The 19,001-nt window shown below is 44.2% G+C and overlaps 1 protein-coding gene across 2 annotated transcripts in view; it reads left to right on the top strand.

Annotated features, from left to right (window-relative positions):
- The window catches only part of LRRK1 (leucine rich repeat kinase 1), a 73,304-nt gene extending 54,783 nt beyond the window's left edge, over window positions 1–18,521 (top strand). For both annotated transcript variants that reach the window (XM_079954151.1, XM_079954152.1), the window contains exons 23-34: window positions 605–854; window positions 1,557–1,723; window positions 4,061–4,258; window positions 4,408–4,685; window positions 5,354–5,548; window positions 7,393–7,544; window positions 9,831–9,948; window positions 10,421–10,537; window positions 12,007–12,854; window positions 14,347–14,448; window positions 15,458–17,789; window positions 17,826–18,521. In XM_079954151.1, coding sequence (XP_079810277.1) covers window positions 605–854; window positions 1,557–1,723; window positions 4,061–4,258; window positions 4,408–4,685; window positions 5,354–5,548; window positions 7,393–7,544; window positions 9,831–9,948; window positions 10,421–10,537; window positions 12,007–12,854; window positions 14,347–14,448; window positions 15,458–15,635 — 2,603 coding nt within the window. In that variant the 3' untranslated portion in view covers window positions 15,636–17,789; window positions 17,826–18,521. The remainder of the gene's footprint in view (window positions 1–604; window positions 855–1,556; window positions 1,724–4,060; window positions 4,259–4,407; window positions 4,686–5,353; window positions 5,549–7,392; window positions 7,545–9,830; window positions 9,949–10,420; window positions 10,538–12,006; window positions 12,855–14,346; window positions 14,449–15,457; window positions 17,790–17,825) is intronic.
- The last annotated feature ends 480 nt before the right edge of the window (window positions 18,522–19,001 follow it).

The raw sequence follows: 19,001 nt of genomic DNA, 5'->3' as shown, positions 1-19,001 counted from the left end.
TTGAACTAAGCAGTGAGTCTGTTATTTCACAATTATGTAGTTTTGGCAAAAACAAACTGAAAAAGAGGAAACTGCTATGCTAATTTGCTCTGTTTTACAAGCAAAAAGCCCTGACTTAAATGTCAAACTGTGTAACACAAAGCCCTCCCTTTATGAGGTTGAGCTCTGTGCATACCAGAGAACTCATTTCATAAAAAGACTTTGTCCTGTCCTGTGAATTTTTCCATTGTGATTCCCTTAAAAAAGACATTCCTTTCTGGAAGCTTGAAATACCCATGCTGCAGTCTCATCAATGGGGTCCAGTTAGCTTTGAGTAAAAGGTGTTTGATTTATGTTTTTACTTTTGTAATTACAGGCATTTCCCATTTTGCGCACTTTGAACGAACACACGAGCATGCATGTGCAGGTTGTTTTCAGACCCAGAAGAGGGCATAACGGGGCGTGGCGGGCTTATGTGCACTCCACTGACATGTGCAATGACCACAAAACATGTGCACAAAACAGGGGTTGCATATACATAAATGTTTTCATGTTGTAAGCCACCTTGAGCATGGTTTCAGCGATGATGATGATGATGATGATGGTGATGTTATATCCTCCTCAGCACTCACAGCCACAGAGAGCGACGGGACTCTGTTAATGGAGCAATATGTCCCTTGCCCAGTCTGTTCCACCCCTAAAAGTCAAGAAGGAAAAGGCAGCCAGGAAACGGAAGACATGCAATACTTCAACATGGAGGATTGTGTCCTAACTGCCATTGAGCTGGACAACATCACCTGTGCTCACCACCCGGCCATACCTGTCCCATTACAGGAGCTGGTCCCTGAACTTTTCATGACAGATTTCCCTGCCAGGTAATACTAATGTCCCTTTTCTTTTTCCCTCCCCAGAGCTACACTATCCAGTTCTCGTTCCCATACCATTTTCTGCTGTAATCATTTCTCAGATTTACTCGTTTGTGCATATGTACCGCAAGCAGAGATGGAGGAGAAATTCAGGTTTTGAATTTAAAAGCGAACCTACCCAATTTGCATGTTCCAAAACACATGACACAAACTGAAACAAAGCTGTCCTTGGAAATTTTGCACTTCTCCGAATTTGGTAGTGCAGTTCTCCAGCCAAGTCACCTGTGTGCAAAGAAAATTTCTTATACTAGAGTAAAGCGTGCATAGAAGTGCTTAAATGGGTGAAAACAATATACAAAATTGCATTATTTCAGGGGAAATTGCTTTGCAAAAAATGTATACATGGCATACACAAATGTGAATTTGCATGAGGACTTGAGGCCATTGGTCCTGCAGCTTGGCTCATGAGTGAGAGAGCAAATAAGACAGATGTTTTGTTTGACACAGCTCCAGGCAGCAAATAGCTGGGGTGAAAGCCCCATCATGACTGGGGACAGCATTTGCTGTCTTTTCCCAGAGAGTTTGGAGATGATGTGGGTGATCTTAAAGCCTGATGTTGCCTTCTTGCACCCAACTCCATGTATGTATCTCTTCCCAATCATAAGGTTTCTCTCTGTCCCTTTTCCCTTCTCTCACATGTGTGGCCGGCAGATTGTTTCTAGAAAACAGAAAGCTAGAATACACTGAAAATGAAAACAATGTTCTTGGCCAAGGAGGAAGCGGAACGGTTATATATCAGGCACGGTACGAAGGGAAGCCAGTGGCCGTGAAGCGATTCCAGATTAAAAAATGCAAGAGTTCTGCTGGTTCGGCTACAGGTGAATATGCCCTTATTTATTTATCACATTTTATTTTTACATTTGTATCCCACCTTTCATCCAAGGAGCTCAAGGTTGCTGTTGTGCTTGGTTCTCTTCCTTCCCATTTTATATCCTCACAACAACCCTGTGAGGTAGGTAGGGTTGAGAGTGAGTGACTGGTTCAAGGTCACTCAGTGCGTTCCAAGGTTGAGTGGGGATTAGAATCCTGGTCTCCCAGGTTTTAGTCCAACTCTCTAACCTCCACACCACACTAGTTCCTTGTGGGTCCTTCTCCCTCGCACCAAAAGCTATCCATGCTTACCAGCAAACAAGCTTCCATACTTGAAGTACCAGGAGCACCTGTTTAAATACAGCTTTGTGTGTGTGTGTGTGTGTGTGTGTGTGTGTGTGGAAGGGGTGGAGAGGTTTGGTGCATTCTAATAAATCTTTGTGTAACATGCACATGTGAATAAAAGCAGCAAGCCTGATCTAGTCTGCTACAGGGCAGAGGTCTGAGCAATGCATGGAATTGAGGTGTGGAGAAATGAGCACAGGGGTTTATTTCAAAGGTGGAAATAGTTGTTGTTGACCCTTTTGCCTGTGGGCTTCCCAGAAGAATCTTTTTTTTTTAAAAAAAAATAATTTTTATTAACCGACCAATCAAATCAAATCAAATCACATCACATAAATTCCAAATTACAAAGCCGAAGTTTAAATTTTTGTTGAGGCAACCCATATTTCAAGATCCGAAGGGGGATTCCGATCATCTTCTTGCTACTGCGTTCATATCCAAATCAGTCCAACTAAAGTTCATAATTCTATCCAGTCTTATCTTGCTGTTTCTACATCTCATCTTGTTCGTATATTTTTTCTTTTTTCATTAAGATCTCTTCTGATAATCTCCTTAAGCAGAAAAACACCAATTATATCCTGTGTGGATTTTTCCGTTCGTCCAATCCTCATATCTAGATGGTTTCCATATATCATCACTTTCATAAATAACATCGCTCTTTCCATCATTAATCTCAGGATCTGTCATTCTTAAGTCCCACTGAGGAGTCTCACCCACAATATAAAGACAGCTCTTTTTCTCCTCCCAGACTCAAGTCCTCCGACAGAGCTTGCCAATATGGCGACGGTATTTTTAACTGCGTCATTCCAGAGCTCTTAAACCTTCCACGCTCTTCTTAAAACATGCTTTGGTTAGAAAATTTATCTCCACACAGTCGTAAATCCACAGCTTAAGTGATTAAAATGGCATTTCTGACTTGTGAGGGGGGGATTCTTGTGTAATCACATAGAGGAAAGAAAGGAAAGTTTTCCCCCCCTCCCCCATCCAGTCCCTTTTGCCATACCGAGTCTTGCCATATCTTCTCATGATTGATTCTTGTTCCTCCGACTCGTCTTGTTTATCAGAGAACTCTTCAGTTAGCAGTCTTTACTCCCCCTCCTTCCTTGAAATATGTGCATTCGCTTCTTCCTAATTGTTCCTTTTGAAGTTCTTGCAGCTAGCGGCGCGGATCAGAGACAGCGTCCAGGAGCACCGAGATCCACAGGAGGGCATTCTGCCTAGTGCCCCCATCCCCACAAATTCGGGGGTGGTATAGGGCAGGCAAGGGCAGCCCCCCCCCACAATATTGGGGGGGTAGGGAGGCTATTTACTCCCATCACAGCCTCCTAATTATCCCCTGTGGGTCGGAGAGATGTTATTGTCAGCCATCTTCCGATGCACCCCTAGTGGCCCCTCCGGCTTCCCAGAAGAATCTTGACTGCTACTCAGTCGGAAGCAGGATGCTGGATTAAATGGACTCTTTTAAAAAAATATATTAATTTGGTTTTGCAAATTGCAATTTTACAATCACATATCCAATATACAACAGAAGAAACAAGATTCCAAGGAATCTCCTGGACTTCCCTCCTCCCCTTTGTGGGTCATTTCCTCCTGCATCTTTTATACTAATCCAAATCTCCATTATATCCAAAATTCACCATTAAACTACAAGTGTTAATCCAATCCTACTAACAATTGTAACTGTTTACAATGGTTTTTAAAATAAATTATAAATTTCCCTCATTCCTTTTTTAAAATTTTGGTCGTCCTGATTTCTTATTCTTCCGGTCATTTTTGCTATTTCGGCATAATCCATCAACTTAATCTGCCATTCTTCTCTGGTCGGGACTTTATCTTCTTTCCATCTCTGGGCCAATAACATCCACACAGCCGTGGTCGCATACATAGTCTTTTCTGCTCCAAAGGACTCTTGATCCGGCCCAGCAGAGCTACTCTTCTGTGGTTGTGCCAATGCCCTGCAGCATAAAATAATGTAACAGCAGCGTGTTGTCTCCTCTGCTTAGACTCCATGTTGAGACACCTGCAGGCCATGGATGCCATGAAGAACTTCTCTGAGTTCCGCCAGGAGGCCAGCATGCTCCACTCACTGCAGCACCCATGCGTCGTCTCCTTGATTGGGATTAGCATTCACCCGCTCTGCTTCGCCTTAGAGCTGGCTCCTTTGGGCAGCCTCACCACTGTGTTGTCAGAAAGCTCTAAAGGTAATAAGTTGGATCGTCCTTCTGTGGTTTAAGGTTGGGTCCATATGGTCCTTTTGGATGGGCTATGGCAGGTCTTTTGCAGGAGCAGAGGGCCGCAGTTCTAGCGATCCCCCCCCCCAAGTGATATTTTCTCCCCTGTCTTTCTATAGGGGCATCCTTTGTGCCACTAGGTCACATGTTGACCTTAAAAGTAGCCTATCAGATAGCAGCAGGCCTTGCCTACCTCCACAAGAAGAGCATCATTTTCTGTGACCTGAAGTCAGACAACATTCTAGTGTGGTCTCTAGACCTGAAGGAAAGCATCAATATCAAACTATCTGACTACGGGATATCTCGACAGTCCTTTCACGAAGGCGCTCTGGGAGTGGAGGGCACACCAGGGTACCAGGCCCCCGAGATACGACCTCGGATCGTCTATGATGAAAAGGTAAGTCTCAGGTGTCTGCTTCTGTAGAAGAAATTCACACCCAGAACTAAAGGGCCTATCTTAGGCATAGGAGCCAACTCCTAGGGGCTAAGGCCCCTTCATCGACCCCATAAAATGTTTCAGGGGGCTGGGGACCCCCAAGTTGATGGGCATAGCCATTCAAATGGTGTGTGATTGATTGTGCGGGGCAGGGCTTACCTGGGTCCCCCCAATATTTTATTCAACTTGGCACCCCTGATCTTAGTTAGGTATAGAAACCAGAGCCAAGATGTTTCAAAAATGATGGGTTGTATCCAGTGTAGTCATTTAATGATACACTTGTTCCAAAGTAAGCTAAATGTTTTTGCACCAACAGAGCAGCTGGTAACTTTGTCGCACAACAGATTGTAAAATCTCTTGCTCAATGGGTTTCTGATTTTAATTGTTTTTTGAATGTTATAAATATTTATTTTTGGCCAATACATTTTTTTTTTATTATTATTATTATTATTATTATTATTATTATTATTATTACAAACCACTTTGAGGTTTTAGGACAATCAAGTCGTATACAAAATTTGCAAAAATAAAACAATCAAGAATACAACTGTGCATAGTATTCAAAGTGTGATTCCAAAGCTTACCCGAAATGCAAAGATCTCTGTAATGGGCACGTATTTTTCTCCTAGGTGGACATGTTTTCCTATGGAATGGTGCTCTATGAGGTGTTGTCTGGGCAGCGGCCTGTGCTTGGCCAGCACCAGCTTCAAATTGCAAAGAAGCTATCCAAGGGGATCCGGCCTGTCCTGGGCCAGCCCGAAGAAGTACAGTTCCATCAAATGCAGGCCTTGATGATGGAATGTTGGGACACTAAGCCAGAAAAGGTACGAGAAGGTTGTATTGGCACAACAGGGTCCTTTTTGACCATTTTCTGAGTTACAAACAGGGCTCTTCATACATTTTCATCAGCCTAAAACTTTACCTAGGCCAGCATCCTGTTTCAAATTATGTTGACTCACAACAAAAAAAAAAATCCAAAATCCACGTTAACTTTTATTAAGCTACCCAAAATGTGAAAAAATAAATAGCGTGCAAGCTTTTGAGTTTCACAGAATTCTTCATCGGGTGCTGGAATGAGAAGAGCCATCTATGCTCAGTTGGGTAGATAACACCAAGGTTCGATCCCCGTATGGGACAGCTGCATGTTCCTGCATTTAAGGGGGTTTGACTAGATGGTCCTCAGGGTCCCTTCCTACTCTTCAGTTCTATGATTATGTGTCTGCTCTTTGTTTAAGATGGAGCATGGGAGGCAGTAGCAGACAGTCAGATGTCAGGTGCTCTGCTGGTTTCAGGTTGCAACCAGACCTCCTGGGAAGGAGGAGAGAGCAAATAATGAGGGAGCCCATCCTCCAGTTTCTGCAGATACAATAACCAGCTGCTAACCCAGTTCCAGCACTGTCCTTAGGGCAAGTTCCTTTGGTAGGCAGAGAACAGGAATGAAGAAGTAGCAGGCAGCTGTTCCCAGGAGGCTGCTCTGCAACCTGAAACCTGCAGAGCACCTAAAAGGGCCTCATTTGAATGTCTGCTGCTGCCTTTCTCTCCCCCCCCCAAAAAAAATGGCTTTAAGGCTGTTACTAGATGCAGACACAGATGCCTTGGCCAACAGACGTTTCTCTCCCACCCCCTTTGTGTTGCTTTTACGATGATGAATTCTGGGTAATTTTATAACCCTGCACAGGATCCTGCGACATTTTGGTTGAGCTAATGAAAGTATTGCACTAACGTGGATTTGGGAATTTTTGATTTGTTAATGCATTTATATTTGGCCCTGCTTTTCCTCCAGGGAGCTCAGGGGAAGCGTATCATGATTCTTGTAATTTTATCCACACAAAAGCCCTGTGAGGTAGGTTGGGTTCAGAGAGAGTGGGGCCCGCTTCAGATCACCTAGTAAGGGTGCGGAACAAATTGGATTTGTTTTGCGCTTTAATTAGAAACTGCTAATTCGCACTTCTGCTGGGCCCAGCATTTGATCCCTTCCGCAATGTTGCATTGCCAGACAGCGTGTAAAAGCAAGCCTAGCTAATCCATGCTTCCCGAAAATATGCAAACCAGATTGTTAGAATTCACACTTCGGATTTTGTGATGCAGTTCTCCAAACAATGTGCTTATAAAATGCATATATTAAGGGAAAGTGTGGATGAAAATACATAGGTTGGTGAAAACGGCATGCAAAAATGCATTGACTGGGGGGAATTGTTTGCAAAGAGCTGCCCATTCACACCATATATGTCAAACAACTGCAAAACAATTTCATTTGGGCAACCCTAACCAGATATGTAGAATGTCAAGGTGTATTTTAATCTGTTTTTAGTTTATTGCTGATTTTAATATATATATTTTTGAACAGTTTTTACGATAAATTGTTTTTTCTATTTGCAAACCACTTTGCGGTGTTTGTTTTTACAACCAAGCAGTGCGTAAATTTTATGAAATAAATAAATACATTTTGAGCACTGTGGTACCTTTAAATAATGCTTAGGGGGCTCCTGTTTCCCTCACAGACTCATGTGTGCAGCCCCTTGTGTCTCTGTTTGTTCCAGTGGAGTAAAGAGTTCCCTGCATGGTGTGTGCCTCAAAGGAGACACAGAGTTCTGAAGGGGACAGGAGGTCCTTTCATATATACCATCATATTTCATAGACATATTACGCTGTCCTCTATTTCACACAGCGCCCATTGGCCACCTCTGTGATAGGACGAATGAAAGAACCTACTTTCGCTACGTTCATGTACCTGCTGCCATGTGGGAAGCAGTTGTCCTTCTTCTCTTCCCAAGGGGAAGAGTGCACAGTCGTATTCTGGGATGGGAAAGAAGACGCAAGGTTTGTGTATTGTTTTTATTTTTAGATCCTTCTTGTCATCTTTAGTTCAGCATAGACAAAGCCGTCGCTCAGCATCCCTTGAGCTGCATACAGAAGATGCTCACTTGTATTCCTAGGGAAGGTTGGGTATTCTCACTTCGCAGATGGAAAACAGACCCTTGTAATGAGCGCATCACATTGGATAATGTAGTAATGGAGATATTGTGGGATCCACCACAATGAGAAGGTTTCAGTGGTCCAGTTTAGAGTTCATTTGTAGACCAAAGTAGTGTTTGGGGGCCATCAGAAAAAGGACTATTTACTTGGGCCACCATTTTGAATCCCTGAGCCCAGGGCATTTGATGAACTAGGATTAGAAGAGTGTTTTGAATTTGAGATGTGAATCTTCCACTCCACTAGTGACACCATCTGATCCTTCCTGCGAAGGAGGAATCTCCCTTCCAGCCATAGATAGGTATATGAGAGCCTTGGGCCCATATTACTAATTTATCTATATGTTATAAATAAATGCTATGGTAAAATGGAAGTTATGTCTTGGGTTTGACCAGATTTTTGATGCCCGGGCTTCTCCTTTTTGTTATAGGTAGGGTTGTTGCTGTTGTTTCGTAACGCTGGTTTTGGGGGTGTTTTTCCGAAAGGCAGGACAATAACGGGAAAAAGCACATCTGGTTCAAATTTTTAATGTGTAACGCTTTGTGCTCAGGCTGGTTAAGACATCCAGCATTCAGTGATCAATTTATGGATGCTTTGTGGCTTTTCCTTTCCAAATGCAAACAGTATCTTATTGTGAGTAGCAGCAAAATTAAAATTAACTCTCTGTTCCTCCTTGGAAATGTACCCCTGTGCCATTGTTTTAAAAACATTCTGATCCAATTGCCATGATGGCTTTCCCTTAAGCAAACAAATGCAATACTAAATGTGTGGACCCTTTGCATTTGTGAACCTTTGGTTACCTGCTCACTTATTTGTAAATTCTTGTTTCGCATTGTAATGTACATATATTCCTTACATAGTTTAATGAACTTTTCTTGTTTAAAATTGTTGATGCATTTTGCGGAAAACTGTAAAAATCTTTAAATAGATAAAATAAGGGACCCAGAATACAGAGGGAAGGAACAGGGGGGGAACCAGTGCTAGGCAAGTTGCTGTTGTTTTAAGAATGTATCAAATCCTCTGGCCTCTTCAAACCAAACCATCTTTGATTGTGCTAACTAGGCCTGGAGGATCCAGGTGTTTGGTAGCCAAATGGAATAAAAATGTATTTTGCTCATTGATCGTCCCTTTTCCTCCAAGGAGCTGAAGGCAGTATTCATGATTCTCACCTTTTCCATTTTATCCTCACCAAAACTCTGTGAGACAGATTAGCCCTGGGAGACAGTGACTGGCTCAACCTCACCCAAGTGAATTTCATGGATGGAAGGTTGATGATTTGTTTGAACCTGGGTTGTTGTCCCTCCCTTATTGTGAGTAGCAGCAAGTCCTAGTCTTCCAGTCTTGCTTCAACACCACGCTGGCTACGGTTTTCTTCTCCAGAAAGAACTTTTCTTCCTTTCCCATCCTTCCAACTTCCAGCTGGGAAGGTACTTCAAGTGGTACCTCAGGTTAAGTACTTAATTCGTTTCAGAGGTCCGTACTTAACCTGAAACTGGTCTTAACCTGAAGCACCACTTTAGCTAATGGGGCCTCCTGCTGCCGCCGCGCTGCCAGAGCACGATTTCTGTTCTCATCCTGAAGCAAAGTTCTTAACCTGAGGTACTATTTCTGGGTTAGCGGAGTGTGTAACCTGAAGCGTATGTAACCTGAGGCACCACTATATCTTGACAACACCCACTGTGGGGAGCCCCCAAACACCGGGGCTGCTTCCAGGTGAGCACTCTACCTGCTTTGTCGGCACAAAGCTTGTGAAGAGGTTTTACAACCTCGGCTGTTTTGTCAAACAATTGCTGCGATTGGTTTGCAGGGAAGGTACACAAACAATTTTTACCTACCCCACCCCAGTGTATTTTCCTGTCACTTTCCTTACCACAAACGGTCTGGTATTTATTTTTTTTTTTAAGTGAGCTAGTTACACACGGGCGCCAAATCCACTTTAATTGCATAAGCTGAATTTGGTGGTAGGTGTCTGAATCCTGCCCTCATAATAGCAACAGTGTGGAAGTTACCCTGGGAGATAGAATTTGAAAACCATCCAAACACACAGCCATGATTTTTCTCCACTACTCATGGCTGTTTCTGGCTTTACTTCTGGCGCTGTTGTTAGAATGAGTTCTGTTTTCCTCTTTCCAGGAACTACACGGTAGTTAACGTAGAGAAAGGACTGGTCGAAGTTGCAAGGATGAGCTGCCCAGGAATGAAGCTGTGCTGCCAAATGAAAGTTCAGAGTTATCTATGGACAGCCACCGAGGTATTTCTTATTCAGCGAGGTATTTCTTATGTCACCTGTTTTCGAGCCAGAGTTTCTCTTCTGCTCACTTGCCGGCACTCCATTGCTTCAGACATCAAACGCATTAAGCGAGTGCCTGCTGTGGTCTGTTAATTGGTAGGGTTGAAGGGCACAGCAGGGCATGGACATCTCAGGTGGCTCTTCTCCCCCAGATGGTATTTTTAAAAAGGGCCTAAATCCCAACAAACTAAACACATGATTTTTAAAAAAGGATTGTAATAAAAAAATAGCTATTATAATCTAACAGGAATAGATTTGGTATATGAAATACTTTTTCATGAGTTAAAAACAGACAATATGTTCCCACCTATTTCAGAGGCAAGTTGAATTTTTAAAAAGTGTGTACAACATGTTTTCTTCTGTTTCTATATTGTCATATTCTATATATGCCTAATTGTTGAGAAAAGGTTTCCTTTATTTTGTTTGCATACAGGATCAAAAGATTTACGTGTACAGCTTACAAGGCATGTGTCCTCTAAAGGTTCCACAAAAGGGTGTGGACACTCCAGCAGTTGTCACTTGTTTCCTTGCAGTACCTGTCATAAAAAAGGTAAAGCAGAGTGGTTTTCAAAGGTGACTCTTTCTTCTTCTTTTTTAAAAAGAATTATTCAGAATTATTCAGATTAGTAAAGCATGCTGGAGGAGTTGTTAATAGCAGAAATACAACTATAGCTCCTGCTGCTGGCAGTTTTAGGAATAACCATTCCCTGTATTTCAGCACACATTCAGTGCTGTTAACTCTAATACATTTTGAATCAAGTCAGGAGTCGCTGTAATTCAGAAGGGAGTTGAGGAGCTGCACAAAGATTCCTTCCACTGTGTTTCTAGACAAGATGGTCTACCCTAGCTACAAATTTTTATAACTTCCTCAGAACTTTTAGCAACCTTAATCTAGCTTTCAATTACATGACCGGAGACTCTTGGACTTCCATGCCTGCAAAAATATGAGCATCTTCCTGCAGTGCCCCGACTTATTTTACATGTTTCCACCAAATTAGCTATTAAATTAGCTGGAATCTGCTTACATTGGTACCCAATCAAAACTCTTAAAACGTCTCTGGTGTTGCAAGATACATATTATTGGATCTTGGCTGATGAAAAATGTAGTTCTGTAGACAATTCTATGTCCCATGGGTGGAGAACCTTCAGCCTGCAAGCTGATATTGGCCTGCCAGAGGGTCCACTTGCCTGTGAGGCCATTTCCCCCAGACCTCACCATTTGTCAAGCAACTGTCCTCACTCATGCCATCAGCTGATGGGTGGGAAGGTGGAGTTCAGTTCTGCCTTATCTGCACACACCTGTTCCCAGAAGAAAATAGGCACTTGCAGCCAAAGCAGCAGGAATTCATTCCCCTGCTCGTCAGCTGACATGGAGGAGGTTAAATCCTGCTCAGTTTGGCTTTGCAAACCTGTTCCTTGCTGGGAACAGGCACGCACAGCCGAATCAAACAGCCTTGTTTCTTTGCAGGCAAAGCATATCTTTCTTGCCTCTCCATCGCCTGATCTCTCCCTGCTGCCAATGTTGGCCTGCAGGATGGAGCCTAATAATTGAACAATGCAAACAGATGAGCAAATGGCATTTTAGAAAGGTAAATGCTGGGCAGGAGGAGGGGGAACTGTCCATCCCCCCCCCCCCGGCAGTTACCTTTCTAAAATGCACTTTGCTCATCTGTTTACATTGTTACACCGATTAAGGAAATATAATTGTTTCACTGTAGGGTGGATAGATCAGCTAAAGTAATCAGAACCCTGCAGAGTTTTTGCTGCGTCGCTAACAAAAGCGAATGGATTAACGGATACATTTTACAAATAGGAAACCTGGAATTTTTACCTGCCCCTGGAAAAGTTAATGCGTCTCGCAAGAGCTTTATGAATTCCCCTGCTTAAATACAATGGCGTTGTTGCTATATTTCTTATAACACTGTATCGAGGTTGGGAATCTAGAATTCTAATTTACTAACCCCCCCCCCAAAAAAAAAGTCCTTTAAAAAAAAGCAAACAACTCTCCTGCCTTTTTAGAATGCCTACCTTGTCCTGGCTGGTTTATCAGACGGACTGATAGCTGTTTTCCAAGCACCTCACGGTATCCCTGAGGACGGCTGCTGCTACCTCTGCTCCCACACGGCCAACCGCTCCACCTTCAAGATCAGCGACGACGACCCCCGCCAGAACCCTTACCCCGTGAAAGCGATGGAGACGGCAAACAACGGGGCCGAAGTTTGGTACAGCAACGGCCCTGGGATCCTCATCATAGACTGTGCAAGTATGGAGATCGCCAGGAGGCTGGAGCCCTATGAACCGCCGTCCACGATTGTGTCCATTGTGTGCAGCTCAGAGTGCAACGGAGAGGAAGTGGCCTGGTGCCTGGACGACACAACCAACCTCCTGGTTATGTATTACACGGCCACTTACCAGCTGTGCGCAAGGTACTTCTGTGGGGACTGCAGCCCCTTGAGGGACATGTTCACCATTCAGCAGCCCTCGGCCTTGATCCCCGCTGAGCTGGCTACAGACAGGAGCCCGGAGCCCAGGAGCAATGCTTCGGCTGATGTGGGGATCCTCCGCAGCCAAGAGCTTGGCATCCAGATATTAAACCACCAGGACTCCTTGACGGACTATTGCTCTGTGTCCTCTGTCTCCTCCTCGTCGGTCAACCGCTTGATGAGGTCTGCCTCAAGCATGCCGAGCTCCCCTGCAAGCTATTCCAGCGCTCCTTTCTCGACAGACTGTGAGGAGTCCGACAAGACGCAGGAGCCTAAGACTCCCTGCGAGGGGCCTGACAGTGATTTGGAACCAGTCAGCACTCACGCTGGCTGCCTCCAGGCTGTGACGATCCTACCTGTGAAAGACCTCCTCTGGATTCCCAGGTAAATTGCACTGGAAGCCTCTCTCTCTTGCAAATATTTGAATGCCTTTACATTCAAGGTTCAGGATCCCACGCTGATATCCTGACTTGTCTTCCCAGTTCTTCCTGTTTCTCATTTTTCCAGTCACAAATTCAGTTTTCCACGTTTTGCAGCTGTTTGCATTTTTTAAAAAAATAAATCAGATTTTTTGGAAAGTTTGCCTGGCGCCTTCATTATACACCAGGCATAGGCAAACTCGGCCCTCCAGATGTTTTGGGACTACAGCTTCCATCATCCCTAGCTAACAGGACCAGTGGTCAGGGATGATGGGAATTGTAGTCTCAAAAAAACTGGAGTTTGACTATGCCTGTTGTACAGCTTTAGGCGCCAGGCAAAATGTTCCTTTTTAACCAGGCCTTTGGTTGATCCGATTTACATCCTATGCCCTTTTAAAATATGTTGGGTTTTTTTGTGGAGTTGTACTGGGTTGCTGTTTTTATTCTTATTAGGTATTTTCTGGTTTTATATCTTGATTTTATTCTGTGAACCACCCTGAGACCCCTGGGTATAGGGCGGTATATAAATTCAATAAATCATCATCATCATCATCATCATCATCACATGAAAATTTAACAAGTTAGCATGTATTTATCCTAATTAACACAGTTTATATGCAGTTTCAAATAATGTACACATTTTTGCAAGCTGTTTTCCATAATATATTTCATCTCCATCTCTTTCTCTGCAAGTGTCTGTGTGGTTTCCACCAGCATATCTGGTGAAATCTGCACCCTCCAAAGGCCTCAAGGTGGCGTATATGGTTTCTTCCCCACAACAACCTTGTGAGAGTAGGCTAGGCTGAGAGACAATGACTATCCCAAGGCTACACAGTGAGCTTCGTGGCCAAGTGGGGATTTGAACACGGTTCTCCCAGGTCATAGTGTGGCACTCTAACCACTACACCACATTGGCATTTTATGCACAATTTCCCCCAGTATGCACATTTTTGTAAACAATTCTTTGGCTGGGAAGCCACATAGCAAAAACTGAGTAAGTGAAAAGGATCGCTGTGTTTCAGTTCCCATATTGTTTTGGGAAATTGACATCTAATAGATTCGGCTTCAGGTGAAACCTGAGTTGAATTTCTCCCTGCTCTCTAATAGCCTCCCAGGCTTTTGAACTACATCCTCTTTGTGCTTCCTACCTGCTTGGCTTGGGAAGCTCATCAAGGCCACAGCTCATCCTGAGAGATTGGAGGCTGTATACAAACACCCTGGGTATGTTTTTGCTCCTCAGCAAAGCCTGACAGACTTCTATGATCCTCTAAGAATCCTGCTGTTTTCAGGAGTTCAGGTTTTTTCCGTGGCCTTTTGGATGACTGCTGCTTTGGCCGCTCCAAGGCATCCACACACTCCCGCAAGGAACTTTTCAAACGCCTGCATTTTTCCTGCCGTTGAATCGGCCCCCCCGCCGAGCTGCATGTAACGGAAATCCTCCTGCTTTCCCTTTCCAGGCGAGGTGGAGATATCATTGTGATCGGCTTGGAGAAGGAAGCCATCTCTCAGCGGGGGAGAGTCATAGCGGTTCTGAAGGCGGCAGAGCTGGCCCCTTATGGGTAAGGATGAATGGGAAAGGGGGAGGTGGCAGGGGACAATTTTGGAAAGACCTGCCGCTCCTCACATGGCAGGCACAGAGAGCCCAGTTCAATTGCCGACATTCCCACTTGTTAACAGTATCTCTGGGAGAGAATCAAGGAGCAGTTCAGAAGAGGCATGTGCACAGGCAGGCACCTTCTCTTCCTTTGCTCATGAGCAGGATCAGATCAAACGCAGCTTTGCTCTCAGCCTGCTGCTAGATCCTGCAAACCTCTTTCACTGGCATGAAGGTGAAGGAAGTTCACTTCAGGCAGGCGAAGGAAAAGGTGGTAATGTGCTGTTCACAACAAGACAAAAGCTAAAGCAAGCCTGGAGCAATTTGGGAGAAGGGATGCATGTATATCAAGGCAAGATATAATTCTGTTAAATAAATAGGCTAGCGTTGCTATAGCGTTTCTATATTTCTGCAAGAGTAGAATGGTGAAGATTGAAAGGCTTCTCTGTTCAAGAAGAGCATAATTCTTCAATAATTAAATTGAGCAGGCTTGCATTATCTTCTTTCATTTTGCGTAATTTATTCTGCCTTTTTTTTTTAAACACCCTCATATAAGTTATTCCAAATTAGCTAGTTACGAAGAGAGGGGCAATGAGGAGCTACGCAAAACATGGAAGCACCAACCCTCCTACCTGGAAATGTTGTTTAGCCGCCTTTTTTGGCATATAAAAATTGGGGCAGGATTTGCCCACACCCTAAAACAGATGTGGGGGACTTTTGTCCCTCCAGATGTTACTGGACTTCAACTCCCATCAGCCCCAGCAAGTGCGGCCCAGCAAGTGTGGCTGATGGCCAGGAATGACTGGACTTAGTTTAGCAACATCTGGAGGTTCCTCAAACCTGCCCCAGAAGAGCTAAAAATTTGCTTTAACTTTTTTTAAAAATATCCTTGCAATATACACTGTGCAAAAGGAAATTTCTGTCTTCTATTTTTTTTCTTTTAAAAAGAAACCTCTTTTTTCTTGGTTCCCCAGGACACTGGTGGATGCTGCTGTGCTGACCAGGGACACAGTTGTATGCTGCTTCAAGAATGAGGCCACAGAGTGGTGTTTGGCCGCCTGGAAGAGCTGGGGTGCCAAAGACTTTGACATTTTCTACCGGTCCTATGAAGAGCTGGGAAGGCTGGAGGCTTGCATGCGAAAGAGGAGGTAGCAGTTGTGGCACAGAGGCAGAGACTGGATGCCGGGCGAACGACACAAAAACTGACACACAGTTTCAGTTCCCAGCATTCTCCATATGAGGATCTCCAAGGACACTAGATGTTTGCTGTTCAATTTTGCTGCTAAAGGACATTCTAGGTGGCTACTAGCCATGATGGTGATGCTGTGCTTCCACAGTCAGAGGCAGTACGTCTCTGAATACCAGTCGCTGGAAACCTCAGGAGGGGAGAGTGCTGTTGCGCCCATGCTTGGGGGCTTCTCATAAGCATCTGGTTGGCCACTGTGGAAACAGGATGCTGCACTAGATGGCCATTGGCCTGATCCAGCAGGGTTCTTTTTATGCACTTAGGTGGTTCCCCACCCCACATTGCACGTTGTCTATAATGCATTTGGATTTTCAGCTAGCTAAGCAATAGTCAATGGGAAGACCACTCCCGCCCTTAATCTATTCACGCACGCACGTGGATAAGGGCAGCAGCACTTCTTCAAGGTCAAAATAGTGCTGTTGGTTTTGCGATGCATCACTGACCCCGTAGTTAGCAAGCTTTGTCTTCCGAAACACAGAGGGTGACCCCAAAGTCACACATCAGGTTTCTGATTCCATAGCAATAATAAGGCACGGAATCGCTGCCAAGAACACTGCTGTAGATGGAGGTAGCTTCTTCATAAAATTATCCAGAGGTTTTGGTCTGAGCAGCAGTACAGAGAGAGAGAGATGAATACAGAATCCCACTCTTGATACCATTTGCAAGCTTCAGGATGGACATACTGCTTCGTTTCTAATCCGTGCATGTTCTGTAACTGCCTGCTGTAATTTTTCATGTCACCAATGTTCCTGTGGGTGGGTGGGTGGGGCGGTGTTGGGAAGTCGTGTCCAGCTTTCATTGCAGAATAGCAAAAGAGTGCCCCAGTAGATGGCAATAATGACCATCACAGAACAACAGATAAAGCAGAATGTTGTGTGGATAGTCCAGTGTAAACCCACCATTAATGCACTATTATTGCGTCAATGACACGTTGCAGAGTATGCCCAACAAAAACCCAGCCCCCCCCTTCTGTAGGGGCCCTTGGTTACGTGGAATCAAGTTCAAATTAACCCCATTTAGTTTTTGTAGCAAATTACCTCGAAACAAAAAGAAGTGCACAACTCTTAGAGCTTATTGGACTTGCACACAAGCATATTGTTCTGTTGGTTTCAATAATACTTTAAGTGCAGCTATTACTTGTCTAAGGGACTTAACCAAAGGACTAAACAACTGCAGTTCTTTGTTGGTGCTGGGTCCCAGCACTGCACAGGGTTTAAAAGCAGCTCCAGGACCCTGCCTGCTGGTCAGGCTTCCCAGAGTAAAACAAAAAACAGTTCCAGGAGAACTTTGCCACTTGCTGGAGTGGGGATGGGGAGCAGGGAAGGCACTATAGTGAGCCCAGCCTTTTTCCCTGCTTGCTTCACCCCCCCCCCAATCCTATTGATTTAGTGTGACAATCATTCTTTGGATGGGTGTCCAGTTTCATTATGGGAGGGGAGGATTCTCTGAAAAGATTTTTTTATTTCAGCACTACCAAAATAGATTAAACATGAAAACACGTATACAGTTTTCTATTTCAAAAATAGACATTATCTCCCCAAAAGATAAGTTTTTTAACAGAGGGATGTGCAGGCTTTGGAGGGGGGTATTTTAAAATGGGGAAATGCATTTCAGATCCAATTTTTTGTGTTGCCTTCATTTTAGAATCCCAGCTGCCCTTCCTGCAGCAGACTTTTGCTTGTTTGTTTTTACAGTTCAACACTCTACACCTCTTCTTCTGTGCTGGAGGAAGAAGTCTCAGTTAACTCCTAACTCCAGTTTCTTCCAGCAGGAGAAGAAAAAAATGCATCCGGCAAGAAATCCAGAGCCACTGAGTGTACAACCCTCTGTATAATAACGAGCTGTTTAATTGCACTACTGCAGCTTCAGTTGCCAGTGTAAGTGCAGAATCATGCAAACAAAGCTTCTGGTTGCTCTGAGGAGAATAGGGAGCGACAGCAATCAGTTGCAATGCAGACAATTCCTGGTTAGGTCATCTTGCAAATCTGTGCCACTTAAGGTGTTGTAAAAATTGGGCACAGTGGGTTGGCTGACTTTGAAAGCAATAAAGCAGAGGGTGGGTTGGCTGACTTTGAAAGCAATAAAGCAGAGGTAAGGAACTGGATCTGGTCCGGTCATTACTTTCCCCATCCACCGCCTGTAGTCACTTGTCAATCAACTGATGTCATAATGACATCAGGTGATTTTAATTTTTTTGCCTGCATGGTTTTGATGCACAGCCCACTAAGTGCCTTTCAGAGCACATTGCAAGACCTGACAATCAGCTGGTATTTGGATCTTGCGGGGCGCTTTGCAGCTGGACTAGGTGTTCCCCAAAACCGACATCTCGGAGCAGAGTCCCTCTCCCACACTGCTTGCCACTTACTCAACTCGCTCCATCTCCTGACATCAGTATGTCATTCATTCCCCCCTGCATTGGTTGCCACTGATGCAGGGAAATGCACATTATAAGGACATTAGGAAAATTGGAATAGATGTTGAGGAGGGAAGGAGGAGGTTGACGGGGTGTTCTTTGCTGTATGTCACTTTTCCCTTAAATGTCCTTCCACCCCCAGCAACTGACAAGTTCTGTACAGGCCCTGTACAGAAAAAAGAGTTTACGGCTATTTTTATGTAAAACCCTGAAGAGTAGAGTTTATATGACATGCTGAGAAGGCTCCTGGGGACTTAGCTTTGGCAATTATAAAAATGAACTTTCTGTTGTTGCAAGCATGTACAGAGGAATGTTTTTATAAGCCATAATAACAATAAAAAGCAGCTTCCCCAAATGCCAGTGAGATGTGCTGAAAATATGAGCTGCCTGGAGCCTCTTTTTTTCCCTCCTCCTCCTCCTCCTCCTCCAAACGGGGTGCTTGGTTTCGACTTTAAATGCTCCAGAGCCTGTTGCTTTCCAGTGACCTTATTCCAATGCGAAATGTGTTTCAAAATAGACAGGCTGTCCCAAGGATTAAGCCATGCTGCTGTCACTCCCAATTGGCAGCTGATGGCTGCATCCGCTCTTAGGTGTTGTGACACCTTCCAAAGCAGCTCAAGAGTTTGCTGCAGCCGGCTGAAAATTTGAAACGAGCTTTAGCACCAAGCTGTTGGTTTGGAGCAGTGTGTGTCTTGCCACTTTTATTGAATTTCACACATTTATTTAAGTATGTGTCTGTGTGCCTCTGCATGCTTTTAAGTTGTTTAATTAGTAGATAAATGCACTAAACCTTCAGCTGCTTAACGGGGGTGGGGGTGGGGGGGCAGCTTGGCTGTGGTGTATTACACTAACAGAGAAA

Source organism: Podarcis cretensis (assembly GCF_951804945.1).
Source record: "Podarcis cretensis genome assembly, chromosome: 14".
Taxonomy (NCBI): Eukaryota; Metazoa; Chordata; class Lepidosauria; order Squamata; family Lacertidae; genus Podarcis; species Podarcis cretensis.
Note: the sequence above shows the minus strand (reverse complement) of the source record. Positions and strands in the feature narration are given on the sequence as shown.